This window comes from Canis lupus, chromosome 17 (assembly GCF_048164855.1).
Source record: "Canis lupus baileyi chromosome 17, mCanLup2.hap1, whole genome shotgun sequence".
NCBI lineage: Eukaryota > Metazoa > Chordata > Mammalia > Carnivora > Canidae > Canis > Canis lupus.
In genome coordinates this window covers 30,687,717-30,707,995 of record NC_132854.1, presented here as the reverse complement: position 1 = coordinate 30,707,995, position 20,279 = coordinate 30,687,717, and the positions used below count along the sequence as shown (strand labels likewise).

Below are 20,279 nucleotides of genomic sequence, written 5' to 3'. Positions count from 1 at the left end.
AGGACAATTTGGCAGTAGGTATCACAATTCGGTGAGCCTACCTTTTGACTCAGCAATTCCACTTCTTGAAAGCTATCTTAATAGGAATACACTCCTATCAGTACAAAACTCTGTGTGCATATATACATGTGTTTGTGTGTTTACTCTGGCATTATACATAATAGTTCTTACTATACTGACTTGCAAAGATCTACAAATTGTTTAACAACAAAAAAAACCTTTTAAAATGAGTATGTTCTTATATGTAGAAAAAATGCATTTTAAAAAAGTGTCAAACAATATAAACCAAACTTAATACTTGTGACCCTTAGAGAAGGTCAGTAGGATGTGTTATGGGGGAAGAAAAACATCTAAAGAAGGCCCACACAATTGCTGTATTTTTGCTTTGCTTAAACACACACACACACACACACACACACACATATTCATGTGCTATTTGTGTAAATTTTGAAGTGTGAAATAAAATTGCTATTCTTAACATTTATTTGCTTTTATATAGATGTCAAGTTTCTAATTACTCAGGAGAAGTTAAGAATACAAAAGGAAGCAGACTCTGGCAGGAAGGAAAGTCAAAGTAAGCTTATAGTGAATCTGTAGTATCCTTGATAGCTGTAAAATATAAGTACCCTACTAAAAAAGACAAAGGACAAAATGTCTAGCCAGAAGTCAGGATAATGGAATAAAATATGAATTTTGTATCACCACAAGAGTATAATTTGATCAGAATTTGTTTACTACTCTATTTTATAAACAGAGCTTACCTCCAAATGACATCATACACAGGATCAAGACACACACCAAATCCTTGCAGGTCCTCTTGTTCAGAATCATTAAAAGTTTTACAACTCCCATCGACTTTATTTATCAGAAGGCATTTAAATGGAGGAGGTTCTGATATAGAAGCAGGTACCAAGCCTTGGGAAAAGATATTATCCATCTTAAAAAATGCATTACCTTTTTGTATTGCTGCAGCTTAGAATGTAGGTATTATTTATAAGTATTATTATTATTATTATATCCATTTTAAAGATGAAGAAACTAAGGCCTAAATAAATTAATTAAAAACTTTTAAGTAATAGAATTAGGATCAAAACCTCAGGCTTTCTAAATTCATAACATATGCTCTTAATTTCTATACTATATGTAACACTATATGTAATCATTTATGATATCACACACACAAGTATAGAGTGATGCCTACAGATGGAACTTCAAAGTCTGACTTAAGTAACCTTTAATAAAAATTAATTTCTACCATTTATTTAATAAGAATCAATACAGAAAAATTCCTCCTTTCAATACAGGTTTTATCCTACTACAATTTAGCTCACGTTTCCACCACTCTCTAGCTAATAGCTAATAAATACTCATATAAACACAGAAATTTAGAAGCTTCTCAATATTCTCTCAAATAGAAAACAAAAAGCTCTAAGATTATATATCTAATGATAGGGAAAGATGAACTATTTACTATCAGTCACAACAAAGATTTTGGGAAGAACATCTATTTGCTTGGGGTATTACCTATTATGTGTTTACTGGCAAAAATTTCTGATGTAGCCAGCACGTGAGAATTAATAAGTGCTTCATCAATGCGTAAGAAGGTCTGGTCCCCACTTGCACCTATCCAGGTAGCCTTTCTTCCATATTTTGATCCGATGTTAGGCATGGGAGCTGGTTTTGCATTCCAATATGGCACATCCAAAATTGGTCTACCCAGTTGTCCTTTCTAAAAAATTAAATAAGCCATATTAATAATATTACTAGATAAATAATCTATAATTTTTAATAAAATTAAGGAGACAAAAACAGCTCTATGAGAAATTACTCTTTATAATTATTAGTACTTTTTTAATTAATGAAATTCATGTGAAATTTAGATCAAAATTTATAAAGGAATAAAATAATTTCTATTAATTCTTAGGGACTTCCCCACTAATAAACCACAAAGTGTATTATTTTAACAATAACAATAAAGCTGAAATATTTTTCCATGCAAGAAGTCTCCCTGAAATACTGTCTTCACCTACATTTAAATGAAAAGTATAATAAATACACAATGTTAAAAAGTTAGTATTACAAATTGTTCTTTAAAAAAGAATCATTGAAAAAAATCACTTTGATATTTTAAGTTGACAGTTAATTTATAAAGTCACTATTAAAATTATGCAGTCTGAAAATATTTGGGTAAAGGCCAAAATAATAAATAGTACAACTGGGAATACAATTAGAAAATTACATATTTTACACATGATCACATGTTGGTAAGTTATTTAAGTTTTAAGATAAATAGCATAATCAATAGTAAGATATAATGTCTTAAGTAAATGTTAACTCATTTAAAAACTATGGCTATCTATAGGTAGTAGGTTAGGTAAGAGTTTAATTTCTTTAAAAAACAACAGATAGTCTCTCATTAAGCTAGCAGCTATAAAAAAAAATACTAATGGTGGATGGGTAAACATTTATCCTAGTTTATGAGCTCACCCTCCCCTCCCAAAGCACTCCCTCTTTCCAAAAACTGCCTGGAAGGCAGAAAATGCTGTATCATGGCATCCAGGGTCATCTGCAAGTAATGGGTATGAGAAACCATCAGCAAAAAACCTGAAGAACAAGGGAGCCTGGAACACTGCAAAGAGCCTGCTTAAACTCACCCTACTATCAGATTTCTAGTGTGTTCTATCACTCCTTCAAGGAGTGATACCTTGAAGAAAATACAGCACACAAAGTGACTGTAAACGCAATAGAGTGTCAAGCCCTGGGCTGAACTCAGGGAGGGAAAAGTGGCAAGTACATGAACAGAGAAGCAGCCAAAACATTTCAATGTTAATTTTCAGCTTCTTTCAATGTCTGTCCTTATTTTTTGACAAAAAAAAAAAAAAAGGCATAAAAATGTGAACAGTGAGGAAGTGTATCATATATACTTTGAATATTTAGAAGAAAGATAATTCTATTTGTCACTGAGTACTGCAATAAATATCTATTTCCTTACTATCAACGAACTAATGTAAAGAAAAGCAGTGCAAAAATATGACAGATGCCTGGACAGCCCCATGGGATTCCGAATGTGGTTATTTAAATTTACTAAATTTACTAAATAAAAATTCACAACTAGGACCTCTGGGGGTAGAGGACAGTAATGGCTGTCTGATTTCAAATATCACCATTCACATACTCCCCAAAACAAAACAAGAAAATCAACACACACGGGGCAAAGAAAACCACACATGACCCAAGTCTTCAGCAGTTTAGGAAACAGCAGATCTGATGACCTATTTAAGTCACCTGTAACCAGGGGAAGAAACCAGATTCCAAGTCTTCTCTCTGGAAGTGCAACTGTAAGCAGAAGGTGGAAGTACAAAAGGGGAGCTTATGAAGGAGAACAGAGCATAGAGAGGATTTCGAAAAAGCACTGGTGAAATCATCTCCCAAAGAGAAAACCTAACTCTTAAAGTCAAAATCTGAAATAAAGGTTCATAGCACCAGCTACATGAAAAGGCTTCAAAGTGTGCAGGACCGTTTCTCACCCATGAGACTGATAAAAATTAAAAGGGTATGACAGCACATTCTGTTGGCAAGGCTGTGGAGGTACAGGCATTCTCAACCATTGCCAGTGAGAATGCAAAAATAAAGGGAATTATTAACATCCCACAAAACTGCATAGGCACTAACCTTTAGCCCAGCCATCTTACCTCTAGAAATTTGCCTTAACGATACATGTCTAACAGTGTTGATTTCATTGTAAAATATTGTAAAGTACTTATATCCAAGCATAAGAAATTGACTAAATATAGTACATATGCACAGGGGTACCAGGCAGATATAAAAAAAAAGAATAAGGAAGATCTCTACAAACTAATACAGAATGATTTCTAGGAGATACAGTAAAATGATAAGGGTAAAGTGCAGAAGAGCATATATAAAATGCTACCTTTTGAAAAATAAAGATTTTATTTAAAAATAAACATAATTATACGTGTGCACATATATATACACACACACCTGTATGTATACAATACACACAGGAAGATAAATTAGAAAACAATGAAGTTCATTACTTACAAACATGGAGTAAAGGGGATATGGGAGGAAATGACACTCCACCGAGTATACTATTTGTGTAACTTTAATTTTTGGAAACACGTTAATGTTCTACATATTCAAAAAAAATAAAATTACATCTAAGGATATGAGAGGAGGGATCCTAAAAGAAACAAACTGAAACAGTGCACTGGACCAGAAGCCCCTTTCCTTGGAAGTCTGAGAGTTCAAAGAGGACAGGATATGTCAGGCATCAGCATTTTAACCAGTGTCTCTGCCCAGGAATGGCTAGGAAGACTGTTACTGTAGGGAGAAGAGGAACACCACTGTGTTAAGGGTCCTCTGACTCTGCTCCTTCCCTGCCCTCCCTCTGGCACTCCCAGGGAGCCTCATTCATTGTTCAAGGCCAAAGTTATCTCTATGTTGAAAGGTCATCTCTCTCCCCTAAACCCTGACATCAGATCTCATTCACTTTACAGAGATGAACCTCTGCCCCAGGATCCAGTGAGACAAAGAGACCTATAAAAGTGCTTGTTTGCAGGGACAAGGGGAAGAAGGGTGATCCTTAGCTGTTGTTGCTCTTCACAGGAATCTGTTATTTGTACCTATTCTTATTAATATTAACTAAAGTGTTTTAAATTAAAAAAAAAAGGCAAACCAAAACAAATGACTCCAACTCCATTCCAAAGGAATAACAATTCTACTGAAATGGGGTATGGGGAAAGAACCCAAGTAACTTACAAACACTGTATTTGACTATATACCTTAAGCTGTGGGGAAAGAACACAGGTGAGAGGAGGCAGGAGCAAGAGTGACAGACAAATCCTGAACTCCTGCTAGTGAGTTTGTTTTATAGTGGTGTGGATAAAGCAAGTATAAAACTAATTTACCCAAATTCTAGGACTGAGTGAATGAGAAATAAATGCACTGATATTGTTAGAAGCCATAAATCTTACTGAGGAAGAAAGGAAACAAACATGGAATGGGTCAAGGTAAGAAAGACTGTGGGTATGGACTGGAATTAGAAGTACTGGTGTGGTCTTATGATTTCTGAAATACATACATGTATGCATATATATGCACATATATGTGTATTGGAGATATATTCCCCACTAAAAAGATCCCCTGTTCTTGGAGAAACAGCTGAATCTAGGACCAATACAGAGAAGCCTGAAATAATTTGTTATGCCAGGAAGTAAAGAAGTGCCCCCCAAATGAAGGCTCATGTCATAAGAACACAGGAGTCAGCTGAAAGGGACTCTGATGAAATCTAAGACAATCTATGCATCTAAATAATTAAGGACAGTAATGAAGAAAATAAAAATACATGCATCTGTGCCAAACAAATAAGAAGGGCTACTGCTGGGATCCCTGGGTGGCGCAGCGGTTTAGTGCCTGTCTTTGGCCCAGGGCGCGATCCTGGAGACCCGGGATCGAATCCCACATCGGGCTCCCGGTGCATGGAGCCTGCTCCTCCCTCTGCCTGTGTCTCTGCCTCTCTCTCTCTCTCTCTCTGTGTGACTATCATAAATAAATAAATAAAAAATTAAAAAAAAAAAAAGAAGGGCTACTGCTTACAATAAAATGCAAAGGGCCACCTGGTAAATGTGAGAGGGTGCTGGAGTTGGAAAATCATCATTTTGCAATTGTAGTAAAGACTCATTTAGGCAAGAACAGGAATCTAAATCTAGGAGGAAATTGTATGAGAAGCAGGTGTCTTAAAACTGTCTTATTAAAAGAGTCAACCCATAAACTGCTTATTAGTTTCAAGAGAAAAAATACTAATTATGCAGTAGCAAAATCAATTCAACAGCATTTTCTAGGTGATCAAAAATCACATCACTAATGAGGGGCAGGTGGGCATTTTGTGCCTAGGTGTGATGCCTGAGGAGAACATAACATCACTTACATAGCATTTTGGCTTGGAATGCATAACCTGAATCTAAACATGAGGAAATTAATCAGAGAAACAAAAACAAGGACCATTTTATTAAAAAAATAAAAAAATAAAAATAAAAAATGTCAATGCCATCATTGACAAAGAAAAGGTGTGGAAATGGTACAGATTAAAGAAGCCTAAAGAGACATAACAATCAGATGCAATACCTGATCTTAGATTGGATGAGACCAAAAAATGCCAAAATATAATTATTGGATCAATCAAAAAAAAAAAAATACAAACTGAAGTATTCAGGAGTAAAGAATCTTAATATATGCGAAGTTATTCTTAAAGAATTTAGGAAAAGTACACACATCGTGCTTAAGAGAGAACAAGAGCACACATGTGCAAGTGACAAAGCAAATCAAAATGTTACCAATAAGTGAATCTGGTTCAAGAGTATATAGGTGTTCTACATATTATTCTTACTTTTTACAACCTTTCTGTAATTTAAAAGATTTTTTCTTAAAGTTCACATTTACATTTTTAAAAAATCAATAGTTGCAAATTACATCCCAGAGACTTAGGTTATAGAGTTCTGAAGTTACCCATGTCAGAGATGGTATAGGCTTATTAACACAGTCTTATGGGGCTTTTCTTTGACCTCTACTATGCCTGGGCTATACCAAATTCTCAGAGCATTTTCACTCTTCAAGCTTTGGCAAAAAGAGAAAGAGAGCAAAACAGGCAAACAGAGAGAACGAGAGGAAAAAGGAAACTATAATTTTAAACAAATCTAATAAGAAAACTTTTTAAGGCTTTTAAGAAGTGCTATGTTAGAAACAGTTCTATATGTTAAGAAAAAATGAATCTTTGCAAACTATTTGAGAAATAAGCTTTCAAATGACAGAATTGGCTCTACTGAAAGCTTAAAGGATTCTGACCTGGAATAAATATGTCAAAATTCTAATGCAGCTAGTAAGTTTACAATATTCTAATACTACGCAAGAGAAGAAAATTATTTCATAGTAATATCATTCAGGTCTTGTGTGCTGGATGTGGAGACAGGAAATAGGCGTATGCAGTAATTATACACAAGAATTTAACCGAAACCAGAAAAAATGGCCAACACAGACAAACTATAAGACAGTGGTACAATTCAATACTATTAATGCTTAAAAATTCCTTACAGAAAAACTTCCAAATGTGAAGACCTGTCCATCCATTAAAAGTACTGCCGTGTGGTTGCTGCCTGCAGTAACTTGTGTGCTAGGGCCTGGCAATGCTTGAACAAGAGTGGGACATCCCCTAGGTTAAAAAAAAAAAAAAAATTAAGTCAATTTCTTACAAGACTCAACTGAAATAAAAAGCAATAAATAAACATTGCAATAAAGAATAGAAGAGCTAAAAGGTACTAGGAGTATATTTAGTAAATATTTATTGAGGTACTATCTGCCTGCCTCCATCCTAGATGTCAGATATACAAAGATGAAAAAGATTATTAATGACTTTAAAGATTATTAAAAAGATTCTCTGAATTTACTTCTCTACTTTTGGACACATAATTTTTATTTTTTCTGAAAGGAAAAAAATAATTACCTTTTATAGCAATGGCATGTTAGAGATCTCTATAAATATTTGTTGGATGAAATAAAAATCATACATGACTTTAACAGGAATTCAATCCAGGAGCTATACAAAACAATCAACTTTATATCCTTTTTCTACCTTTTTTTTACTGAGCTATAATTTTAGATTTTAACATAGTGGTTAATGAAATCAGTATACAGTATGATGAGAGGCACTACAGCAGCGGCTGGATACTCAAACTCTAGAGCCAGACTGCCTGGGTATAAACCCTGGCTCCACCACACAACAGCACTATAACCAAGACTACGAACAAGGTACTCATCCTTTCTGTATTTTAAGTTTCTCTTCTATAAACATGGTGAATAATACTAAATAGTACCTACCCTGTAGGGTTCCTATGAACAATAAAGAAGCTCATATATGTCAAGTACTTGGATCAGTGTCTAGCACACAGTTAACCATTGTGTCCATCCTCATATGACTTTATTAAGCATTTATTAACCACTTTTAGTAATCATTATCTATAATTAGTATAATCACTGTAGAAATAGTCAACGTGTAATAGGAGAGCTCTGTTTTAGAGAAAATTATGATAATTTAAATTTTTTTAATTTAATTTATTTGGAGAGAGAGAGCGCATAAGCAGGCAAGAGGGGCAGAGGTAGAGAGAGAGAATCTTAAGCAGACTCCATGCTCAGTGTGGAGCCTGACACAGGGCTCAATCTCACAACTCTGAGATCATGACCTGAGCCAAAATCAAGAGTAGAATGCTTAACCGATGGAGCTGCTCAGATGCCCCATGATACTTTAAATTAAAAAAAAATTATATAAAATATATTTTCTAATGGTTATTTAGGCTGCAATGAAAAGTGAGTTGGAAAGGGCTGGAAACCTAGTCATGAAAATTTTGCAATAATCTGGGGAGTTACAACTAGACTTGGAAGGTGACTAATATGGGGCAGGAAGGTATTCTGCTTATTAAGCAACTAGGTAGATGGTGGTAACATTCATTTAAACCATGAAGATGAATGAGATCTAAGAAGACAATTAGAGAAAAGAAGAGATCTTAATTTTTATTATGAGTTTCTTCTAACATTTCAGGTATAGACAGAGGAAGAGTTCACAGCAATCCAAGACATAACAAAGAGGAAGAACGAACTCTGAGAAAATGTGGTATAAAGACAGTCATTGGAAGAGAAGGTTTCAAGAAGGGGAAAATAATGTACATGCTAAACACTCTAGATACACATACAAATGACAACTTGCTAAACACTCTAGATACACATACAAATGACAACTTGATTTAGCAAGAAAAAGGTCTCTTTGGTGGAAAATAGGCACAGCACTGGCAGATGAAGAGCTAACAGTGGGGTCAGAGACTATGCAAAACCCCTTCAAGAATCTGCACAAAAAAAGAAAAAGCAAAGAGAACTAACAGCTAAAGAGAAAATGAAGCTTAATGAGGCTTTGGTCTTTTTAAGATGCTAGAGATTTGTGTAAGTTTAAAAGCATGAGTGGGGATTAAAAGACTAAAAATGTAGTTGAGGGAGAAAAAAAATAGAGCTAGATCCCTAAGGAAAAGGTAGGTAGGCTTCATACCATGGATGAGGGCAGGTCCCTCTTTCAAAGTAAAATGAATAAGGAACAAAGAAGCAGTATGGTTGCAGGTAGGTTTGTTGAGTTGGTGGGCAGAAGAATTTTCCACCTGGTTTTATTTTTGCTGTGATGTGAACAGAAGTCATGTGTTGAAAGAAAGAAGGAAATGGGTAAGCAGAGAATTTGAAGATTACAGAAAAAGGTTGGTAGTGAAATGGAACAATCAATATGCAGACCAGGAGTTTTCAACCCAGATCTAGAGGACTTCTAGTAAGTTTATGGAGTGAGTTTCAGGAGATCTGTGAACCTGCTGAATTTGTAAGCTAACCTTTATGTGTATATTCTTATATCTACTGTTCTGAAGAGACCTCACATCGTTCATCAAATTCTTAAGAGGTGTTAAACCAGATAGTTCAAAACTACAAAGCAGAACAATGATTGCTCACTGTAGAAGACCTGGTTGAACCTGGAAATCAGGTAACAATCTGCACATGTATGGTGACTTACTTTTTTTCCAGAAGCCTAGGCTAGACAGTGGAAAACATGGATAGATTGATTCATGCTGGAAGTTTTGCCATGCCCTAGCACTGGAACTAAGAGGGCAAGAAAATTGAGGTTACTGGTAAGAGTCTAGGTGAAGAGAATAAATAACAATCTCTAACTTGGGAAGAAAATAAAGTAAAAAGGGCGGAAGAGAGTAAAAATGTAAAGAGCAGTGGGGAATGAAGTACTGATAAAGTCAAAGGCCAAGTAAAGTAAACCTAAAGTAAGAGAAGAAGAAATTATCATCAGATTATGAGGTATTTATTAAGAATTCAGAGTTGGAGCTGCGTTGGATCCAAGATGGGTCCTAGAGGTAACCGCTATGAATGCGGAAGTAAAGTTTACTGTATGGGACTACTGGCAAGGATACAAAAATCAATCATGAGTGTGACAAGACTCAGAATCAGAAAACACTGTGAAACAGACACTAAATTTGTGAATGAAAGGCAACAACTGAATGGTAGGTAATAAAAAGGGAGTTGAGCAGAATGGCCTCCTCAAAAGAGTAATATTTTCTAACTTGTGGATGGAATAATATGGTCAAGAATAGTAGTGAAAGGTAAATGGTTTTCAACTCCGAGGTATGGGGAGTTTTGCCAAAAAACAGTGGCCCAAAGGGCTATATGATAAACGAGTGTTCTCTAAATGTCCAGCAGCAAAGAATAAAAGGAACGTTCTTATAACAGTTAACTTGTCTATAGTCTGCAGAGCACCTTTACATAAAATATATCACTGATTATTAAAATAACTCTATGGATAGATCTTAAGAGCTTAAAGCATTTTCCCAAGAGCTACTGGCATACTTTCTAATATAGTCTTTGAATTCTTCCTATAATCAGTGAACTCATTTATTAAATTATTTTGAAAACGCAGGAAGAATAAAAAAGAGAAATTACATGTGTATGTTTGCATGCATAGTAGGCACACCAGGCATTTTAAATACACTGCATTAGTTCTTCAACAATCCTATGGGGTATTTAAAGTATGGCCTAGTAAATTGCAGTCATGTAGTTGGTAAGAGATGAAGCAAAGATTTCAACCTTGTCTAAATGGTTCCAGATTCTATGATTGGTTACTATATTAATGCAGAATGAAGACAGTCTAGCAAAAAAAAAAAAAGATGAAATAAAAACACTATGACCAAAATTCTACTAGAAAATAGAATAAAAGCATCTAAACTGTAATCTCTCTGCCAATATCCAGGTTAAGGTTTATTGAAAATGGTATTTAAAAAAAAAGTGAAATTCAGACATTTAGAAGCATATTGAAAAAAAAAACAAACCAAAGGGAGGGTTAGTAGACTCATGCCATGAGTGAATGTATAAAAGCTCTCATAAGCCTTTTGACATTCACTTTAAAAAGCAGCACAAAACATCACTGAGGACTTACTGTAGACTAGGCCCTGTGCTAATAATAAGTAAATGACAAGCATGGTCTTCCTGAATTCTTACAAGAACTTTCTGAGCGAAATATACTTACTCCAATTAAACAGAGGAACAAATGGAGACAAAGCAAAGTTAAGTAATTTGGCCAAGGTCACATAGGCACCAAGTGATAGAATCAGGACCCAAACTAGAGAATGAACTCAGTCATTCTGCCAAGATAATAATACATTAAGTAAGGAGACCATCAATAACATGTTGTTAATCTTTGCCACCATGCATAATACAATACTGACCTTCCATTAATCATACATTATTTTGTGCTATAACAATAAATTCCAGTTAAAAGCACTTGATTACTAGAAACTTTAAAAAAATATCCTCTCAACCATACACTTTATATTTAACTAAGTATCTATTAAATGTTTTTGTGGTAGATAACATGTATGCTACACATGCTCTGTTCCTCCTGGGGCTGTTGCTCCAGTTACATGGCCAATTGATTTCTAAATTAATATCACAGTTCTTGTGTCCTGCTTTCCAAGTCTCACACGAGTCAAGACAAACAGGGTAACTAGAGTAGTTACATTAACTGAAATGGTTTTAGCTATTTTCTGTCTAATACACCAGGCATAGTGTGTAGGCATTATTTCACCGAGCTACCCAGTTTAGCTCTCCCTATACCATATGCTACAACACAACCTTCCAGTTCCAACTCAATCAATGGGACCAGGAATGGAAATATATCTGTGGGAAAAGAACAACTTTGAGCAGTTAAAGCAAACCTCACCAGAAAATCTTGATGTATTTTTTTAAATAATTTAAACCTATTATACTTTTGTGAAAATGATAAATTCAAAATACTCAGCATATTGTTATAATACCGTCACCTGAGCAAGTCACTGCAAATGAACAGATGGTGCTCACTGATATAACCAGGTATATGAGACAATGTTTTTAGGTAACCTCTTTATTTTAAAAACTGACAAGAGCACTTTTCTTTCAACAGCCATTACACCTCAATGTAGTGTAGCAGAATCTTGTGCTTATGCTGTTCATTCTTTATATTACACAGTTAAGCTCAGAGCTGTGACTTGACTATAATCATGATTTTCAGTATTTCCCTCCCACTCAGTAGAGACCATGAGATACTGTAATTTGCCACTTATTTTCTGTGGAATGGCATCCACGTACAAAGTATGATGTGTGAAGAAGTGCCCCCTGTTGCTGTACATGACTGATGGTCCATTCATGTCTAACTGCAATGCACCTTTATCAGCTTATACCATGACTACACAATAATAAATAACAGCAATGATGATGATGATAAATCCTCTTCTGTGTCATGAGCCTCAGTGAAAAATAGAAAAATTGCCAAATTCGTCCCCAAATTACAAGCCTGACTCAGTCTCTGCATATCACTGATGTCATTCAGCTATAAAGCAAAGTTATCTGTTGCCTTCTAACACCTGAGATAATAACTGCTCAACTTTGTAAGCCACTGATATTTTATTGTGTCCACGCCCAATATCCAAATGTCATATCCAGTGATATTTGATTAACTACATCTGCCAAAGACCATTTACTCTCTTTCCAAACACAGTATTTGTCATTTAGATTATGATAGCTTTTGTTCACTAACTAGAATTAAAATAAAACACTTAATAAAAAAGATTATGATAGCTTTATAACTCTTTTGACAAGAATATCAAACGTATGTTACACCTATGTTTTTAGTGAGAAATTCAACTCAATGATGACTTAATCATCTCTTCTCATTAGCAACAACATTCATCAAAGTAAGGACATTCCATTACATACCCATTTTGTGTACACTGCAAATAGATCTGATCCTGCCCTTCAGGGACAGACAGTGAGTGGTTCTTAATCCTGATGAACATTAGAATCTGGACAGCTTTTAGGAAAACAACTCTTGATCATATACAGCACTGCCCTTGTCTCCATCCACCTCCCACCCCAAACCCCACATCTCAATATATGCTTCTTAGAAATTCTAGAGGTAGAATCCAGGCATAGGATTCCTGAAGTTCCCTAGATAATTCCAATGTGCAGCCAGGATTAAGAATCACTGGTCTTGGGGGATCCCTGGGTGGCTCAGCGGTTTGGTACCTGCCTTCGGCCCAGGGCGTGATCCTGGGGTCCCAGGATCGAGTCCCGCATCAGGCTCCCTGTTTGGGGCCAGCTTCTCCCTCTGCCTGTGTCTCTGCCTCTCTCTCTGTGTGTCTCTCATGAATAAATAAATAAAATCTTAAAAAAAAAAAAAGAATCACTTATTTTTACCATATAAATGGCAATAACTACATTCTGCCAGAGTAATGGGGTAGTCTCAGAACAGTAAAAATCCTGGATTTTATCTAATGACTAGGGTAATTCACTGGATATAAAAGAGAAACCATGTATGTCCAGTTGATTGATTCTGGCAGGTATCTTACGACTGACTATAAGAGAGAATGAGGCAGAGTGGAGATTCACAAAAGAAAGAAGGCTCTTATGGCAAAATAAATTGGTAAGTCAAGTCTGGCCTGAAGTTGCTATATATTATTTCCAGACTTGATCAGTAAGGCTGATTTCAATGGTGGGGCAGCCATGTATGTGGATCACTCAGATCTTTGAAAACCTGCTTCAGGGAGCATAGCTGACAGCCTTAGAAGCTGTCCCTTTGGGTCCATGAGGCCATTCTTCCCCTAGGATGCTGCCAGCATATGTCTGAGCATGGTGAAGGTGTAATGCTGGACCATCCTGCCCAATCTGGGGCTCCTCCAAAGGCAACTTCAACTTGAGGACACCCCACTACCTGCCTGAAACTCTCTCAGAACTGCACTTCATTTTTTTTTTTTTTTTTTAGAACTGCACTTCAATGTAAACACTTCAGACTTGGTCTTCCTTCCTGCCTCTCATAGGGGTGAGACCCACAATGTGGCTGACAGTGCTTATTCCTGCTCTTTTCCCTTATTCTTTGTACATCACATCCTGTCTTGGCAGCTTCTTCTTGAAGTCCTAAACTATTAAAGATGGATTTTCTATACTTTTGGCCAAAAGCACTCTCACTATATTAATCAGGTTATGGATTCAGTGGTTAAAAGGAAAGCCAAAGTAACAAGGACTTAAGCAAGACAGAAGTTTATTTCTCTCTCAGCCAAGTATCTGCTTGTAAGAAGGTAATGTGGCAGTTCTATGGTGTCAGGGACTCAGACTATTTCTATCTTGTAGTTCTGCCAGTCTCAATACATGGTTTCCAAGTTATGATCACTAGTTCCGGCCCCCATACATGGATTCCAGAGAGCAAGCTGGGAAGGAAGGGAAGGAAGAGAAGGAAATGGAAGAGTACTCCTCTTCCCTTTAACAGTATGATTCCAAAGCACAAATCATTTTAATTCATATGGCCATATCTTGCAGCAATGGAGGCAGGAAAATGAAGTCTTAAGCTGCATAGTCATGTCACCAACAAAAACTCTACTACCAAATGAAGTAGGGAAAAATGAGTATAAGGCAATGTCTGGTAGTCTCCATCATACTTAGTTCTTCACTATTCTGAATAAGTCAAATAGTTTCTCTAAGAGACCACAGGCTTTGTTTAAAAATTACTCAAATGCTTCCATGACTTCATGTTAATATTAGATCAAAATTTCAAAACAGACAACATCAAGGAATCTGAATGAATCTATTGCTAATTTTTAAAAATGCAATTTGGGGATATTCACTATCTTTTCTATTGTCACTAACAGCCTTTGAAAAGATAAAAAAGATAACAATTATTAAAAATATAGTAGGATTTGGTGATAATCATAGTCACTCTTACATTTTAAATGTATAAAATATAAACCAACTTTTCTTGTTTTTAATTTTTTTTAAAGATTTTATTTATTTATTAGAGAGAGAGAAAGAGAAAGAGAAAGAGAGAGAAAGAAAGACAGAGGGAGAAGCAGGCTCCATGCAGGGAGCCCGACATGGGACTGAATCCCGGGTCTCCAGGATCATGCCCTGGGCTGAAGGCAGCACTAAACCACTGAGCCACTGGGGCTGCCCCCAACTTTTCTTTTGAAACCACAAAATTATCTATCCCCACAAAAGCACTCAACCACAAAAATCAAGATCCACCAATAATTTATGGGCCACATTTTATAAAACAGTGGTACAAATACAACTTCAAGTGTAGAAATACATATTTAAAAAGAAAAAAAAAACTAGTAACTAGTATCTTCAAACAAAAAAATCAGAGTACCTGGAATTGACATCTCCATGTCCTAGCTGCCCATGCTGCCCATATCCAAATGTATAGACATCTCCATTTTCCATTAAAACCACTGAAACAAAAATAACACAGCTTTACTTTTTTCATGATATGCACTTCATATATCTATCATAACAATACTGAAAGCAGTATAACATTCACTATTTAAAATTTATAGAGCCATTAAAATGGGTAATTGATATTGATGGATAAAGAATATATGGTACGTATATAATGTAATATTCAGCCATAAAAAAGAATGAAATCTTGCCATTTGAAACAATATGGATGGACTTAGTATAATGCTAAGTGAAACACTGACTGCAGAGAAAGACAAATACCATATGATTACACTCATATGTGGAATTTAGGAAACAAACAAATGAGCAAAGGGAAAAAAAGAGGTTGAGAGAGAAAAACCAAGAAACAGACTATAGAGAATCAACTGATAGTTATCAGAGGAGAGCTGAGTGTGAGGATGGGTGAAATGGGTGATAATTAAGGAGTACACTTGTCATATGAGCATCAGATGATTAAAATAAAAACTAAAAAAAAAAAAAGGATAATCGAATCACAATTTATATTTAATAATTTTAGTTCTGTAAAATATATTTGTAGGTTATAAAAATACATAATATTTTTTCATAATACATTAAAATTCTTATAAATACCCTTTAATAACAGTGATATTTATTAAGACAAAATCTGGGTAACTGTAAAACCTTTTAATAATGAGTAGAAAATTCCATAGAAAATAATGCTCTCTCTTATCTAGGATAGTCATATAGTGGATAGGTCTGAGTTTGGTACAATTATGCATAACTCCAGTGAGATGTCAGAACTTTAATATCTGTCAATCCTTATCAAATAAGGAAATAGATTTAGTATCAAAGAAAGAATTTAACACTTTATTTTTATAAAGGTCAAATAGTACAACCTAGACTAAACAGGTCAAATGTCAATAATTTACTAAGAATTTAATTACTTTCTACATTTTAAGAAAGAAATTCATTGATACACATTTTTCATTGAATAGTAGCAAAATATGGGATCGGATGATAATCACAGAATCCTAGAGTTCAAAGAGATTTTAGGGATTATTTCATCTTCAAGAATTTCATTAATAGAATTATAAAATAAGTCCATCAGAAGATAGATTAGAAACCATATCTCTAGACAAGTACCTATTCTATCATGACACAGTTTTTAAAAGATTCTGTAACAAAGTTTTTATAGATTTGAGAGAAATTGCCATTCTACAGCTTTTAACACATACTTAATAGACTACATTTTTCAAAACTAAACAAGTTATGTAGCACAATTGTAAAAATGTAGTTATACCCTAAAGTTCCAGCTGCTACCTGAATGGTGAAATCCACAGCTGACTTGTACTGCCCGAAGCTCACAATCAAATCGCACAGAGCCTGGAGGATATGTTGTGATTTTGCTGGCATCCTTTTCTCCTCGTTCTCCACTTCCATCTGTAAGTGTTATAATTTGTGATTAAGCCATTATTCATGTTCAGAATAAAACTTTAAATCAGTTTACTATGGAAGAACAAGAGAAAAATGTTAAGAGAAACAAGCAAGAAGAATCTGCAGCTGTTAGAAGTGATAGATCAAAAATCTACCTGCAAAGAAGCAATTCTGAAAAGATATACTATATACTTGTTTGCAAACATCACTAAATCAATAAAAACAGAGATAAGATTTGGTTATGGGTAAAACCTATTAAGCTAGTCAGTTATGTAATGTAAATGGGTCATTAAATTATACAAATAACAAAATTCTAAATAGTTTACATGGGAAAATTTAGTTTGCATAAAAATAACTGCATGCAAAGTCATTTAACAATTATTTTAAACTGAGTGATAGTGTTAGTACTAGCTACTTAAAAAAAAAAAATTCCTAGTTGACTTGCAAATCACTTAGATTTCCCAAACACATCTCAGAAAGGCTACCCTGTCCATCAATATTGCTACACTCAATTGAATTTTAAAAAATTTATAAAGACCAAAGAGCTTTATCCAATATTTTGTAATCCAATGGCTGGCTCCCATTCATCTTCCCTGTCCCACCTTGCCCCTCAGCCATTCTACTTTGTGGTCTTCTGGCCCACCAATGCTACTCTCACCCAAATTTTTCTGTTTCATTTCTTCTTTCCTCCCTACTTTTTTATAATTTCCTCCCTTGCACTTGCTTCAAGGATTTCCTTCCACCCTTACTTTTTATATTTGACTTTGAATATTCTGGCATTCTGACCATAAAATAAAAACCACATTCCAGAATATAAAACTTTAGTTTGGAATGTGTAAGTAAGGGAGGGAACTCATTTTTCCTAATCTAAAACTATACATCACAAAAATATGATCTCTATTATCAAGATTCAAATTCCTTGCACATGAAATAAATATAAATCTGGAAGGAATTTCAAAAGGTCAACTAGTCTAAGCCACTCTCATGTGGTATAGCAACTCTAATAAGTACACATGTGGATCTACAGACACACATTTTTAATTAAATCTGAATTTTTATTGCCCATTTTAGAATGCTAGACAGAATAACATCAAATCCTTTCATATTCAATGTTACTCTTTCTTCTTTTATCTAATATTTCTAACCTTTAGTAACAATCCAGGTAAGACAAGATTGGCCTAAATTATGAGTTCCCTTTTTATAACTAACTTTGTATTATTTAAAAAGTCTTTAAACTCTTTTATAACGCTAGGACAGTAAAACCTCACTAATTCGGAATAACAGAATGGGTTGGCCCATATGACTTACTGAAAAGGTCTTAATCATAGAACATTTAGATAAAAATTCAGTTTTAATACCTTCAAGCAGTACAGATTATCAGTTATAAACTAAATGCTACAATAAATAAAATGTGGTTACCTACATTATTCAAAATAGGCCTATATTACATAAAAATGTACCATAAACATAAAAGTCCTTTAACATACAAGAATTAATTGCTGGACCCAGAGGTTGAAGGCACGTTGAAGGAATCCTTCATTTCTTGAGCCCTTGGTTTGAAAAGCTAGTGATTTTAGACAGGTTTCCCCTTATAAGTATGACCCTGAAAATTCAGAGGAAGAAATTATTTTGAATTTTTTACTCAAAAAGATCACAAATACTGCATCTGAAGTATAATAAATTCTGAATTAGTGAGAGGTTTTACTATAATAGGATAAAGAAAAGGATTCCTCTTTTGCTAAATTACCTAATGTGGGTTTGCCAAATTAAATCTGCAAGAATGAATGGGGTAAAAAAAAATCACATTTTGTTTAAAACTCCATTCAAAATGAAATACAATCTTAGTTTGGAGACTCCTCATTTTGGAAAGGCAGTAGAATGGTTAATATAAACAAGAGCCTATACAAAAAGGAATAAGAATTATCTAAAAACTAAATAAGATGACAGATGTATAGAAATTTTACAGCTTTATCTCAATTGGTAAATCTAATTATTAAAACCAAATCTCTTTTAACAGAGAAAACAAACTGTGTTCATGATGTTGTCAGAATTAACTAAATCCAATATTACAAGTATCACTCCACTTTATATAAATGTATTGATGCTTAATTAGAAGTTTTTACCTTTGAGTTTAGCATTTTGCCCTCTCCTGTGAGTCAGAGATTAATAAATATAGACACAAATCCCACAATAGAGGCATAGCATCAGGGAAGGAGGAAAAAAAAAAGCCTAGTAATTTACTGATTAAAATCATAGTGATTAAAAGAATAGTAGTTATTATTTAAAGGTAAAAATACCAGAAACATTTTGCTCAAGTTCATCTAAACAAACCTTTATCTAGCTATATAAAATAATCTCTCAAATATTACAGAAGGTGAAAACATAAGTGAAAAAAAAAACAGAGATGAAGTTCTTGATCATTATCAGCAGGAAGTGGAAGAACTTTTTTTTTTTTTTTTGGAAGAACTTTTAAAATACTTATCTGTACCTGGTATTTGATGTCATTTAAAAAAATCAAGTATACTTCTAATGATTTAGAAATTTATAGGTTATTAAAGAAAAAAGGTACCTGATTTGTAGACAAAAATTCAGTATCAATTCAAGAATCAGCAAGTGAAATACAGCAAGATTAATCCTGCTCAAGCTTATTATTCAGTAAAGTGATAATGAGCAGCAATAAAATTAATCTCAGATTTGCAGGAAAAATAATTAGGTCTGAGTATTTAAGTAATTGGCCATTTAAATATAAGCATATCCTCAGTTTCCTCTAATATGAGTATGTTCATACATATGTGATATTGAAACTATAATTAATAGCTATAAAGTTTTGACAAGTATGTATCTAAAATACTGTGTATATATACATATATATATGCTACACTATTTGTGCATATTTGTGCGCACACATAGAAAAAAGAAGATCCAATATTTAAAGGCTCTAGCTTTTAATTTTAACCTTTACTTAAATCTACACTTTCCTGGGTAATCTTATAGTCATGCATATCACAATACTGTCATAGGACACAGTGAGCACTTTGAGCAAAATGATTAAAAACAGCAAAGCACCTATCAACTGTGATTCACTATGCCCTTGCTTTGTGCTAAAGACTGTGAAAATTTAATTAGCACAGTGGATAAGTTCTTGTGGGCACTGAGGACGAAGAGACTTGAACTGGAATCCTGTCTCTACGGTTTGCTAGTTGTATGGTAACTGGACCCTGGACCTTCTTTAAGCCTTTACTTTCCCATCCATGAAGTAGCAATAATGGTACATTACCTGACAAGGTCCTCATGGGGATTAAGTGAAATAATACATAAAAATTGTTCAATCAGTATTCACTACTGTGGCTTTTTAAAAATCAATACAGATGAGATCAGTATTGTTACTCTATTTTGCAGCTGGGAAAACCAAGGCTTAGAAGGGTTAAGTAACCAGCCCAAAGTAAGATATAGTAGAGCAGTTTTGGAGTTTAATCAAAAACAAGACTCATGCATTTTACCACCACCAAATGGCTGACATC

General features: G+C 34.4%; 1 protein-coding gene across 16 annotated transcripts in view; it reads right to left on the bottom strand.

Moving 5' to 3' along the window:
• Positions 1-20,279, bottom strand: part of MYCBP2 (MYC binding protein 2) — a 259,127-nt gene that overhangs the window by 151,867 nt on the left and 86,981 nt on the right. For 14 of the 16 annotated variants that reach the window (XM_072782680.1, XM_072782681.1, XM_072782690.1 and 11 more), the window contains 5 exons: positions 16,645-16,764; positions 15,275-15,356; positions 7,111-7,228; positions 1,525-1,729; positions 762-915 (listed from right to left, as the gene is read on the bottom strand). In XM_072782680.1, coding sequence (XP_072638781.1) covers positions 762-915; positions 1,525-1,729; positions 7,111-7,228; positions 15,275-15,356; positions 16,645-16,764 — 679 coding nt within the window. Of the gene's footprint in view, positions 1-761; positions 916-1,524; positions 1,730-7,110; positions 7,229-15,274; positions 15,357-16,624; positions 16,765-18,245; positions 18,362-20,279 lie in introns of those variants that run through there. The other 2 variants (XM_072782695.1, XM_072782696.1) reach the window with 2 other exon arrangements.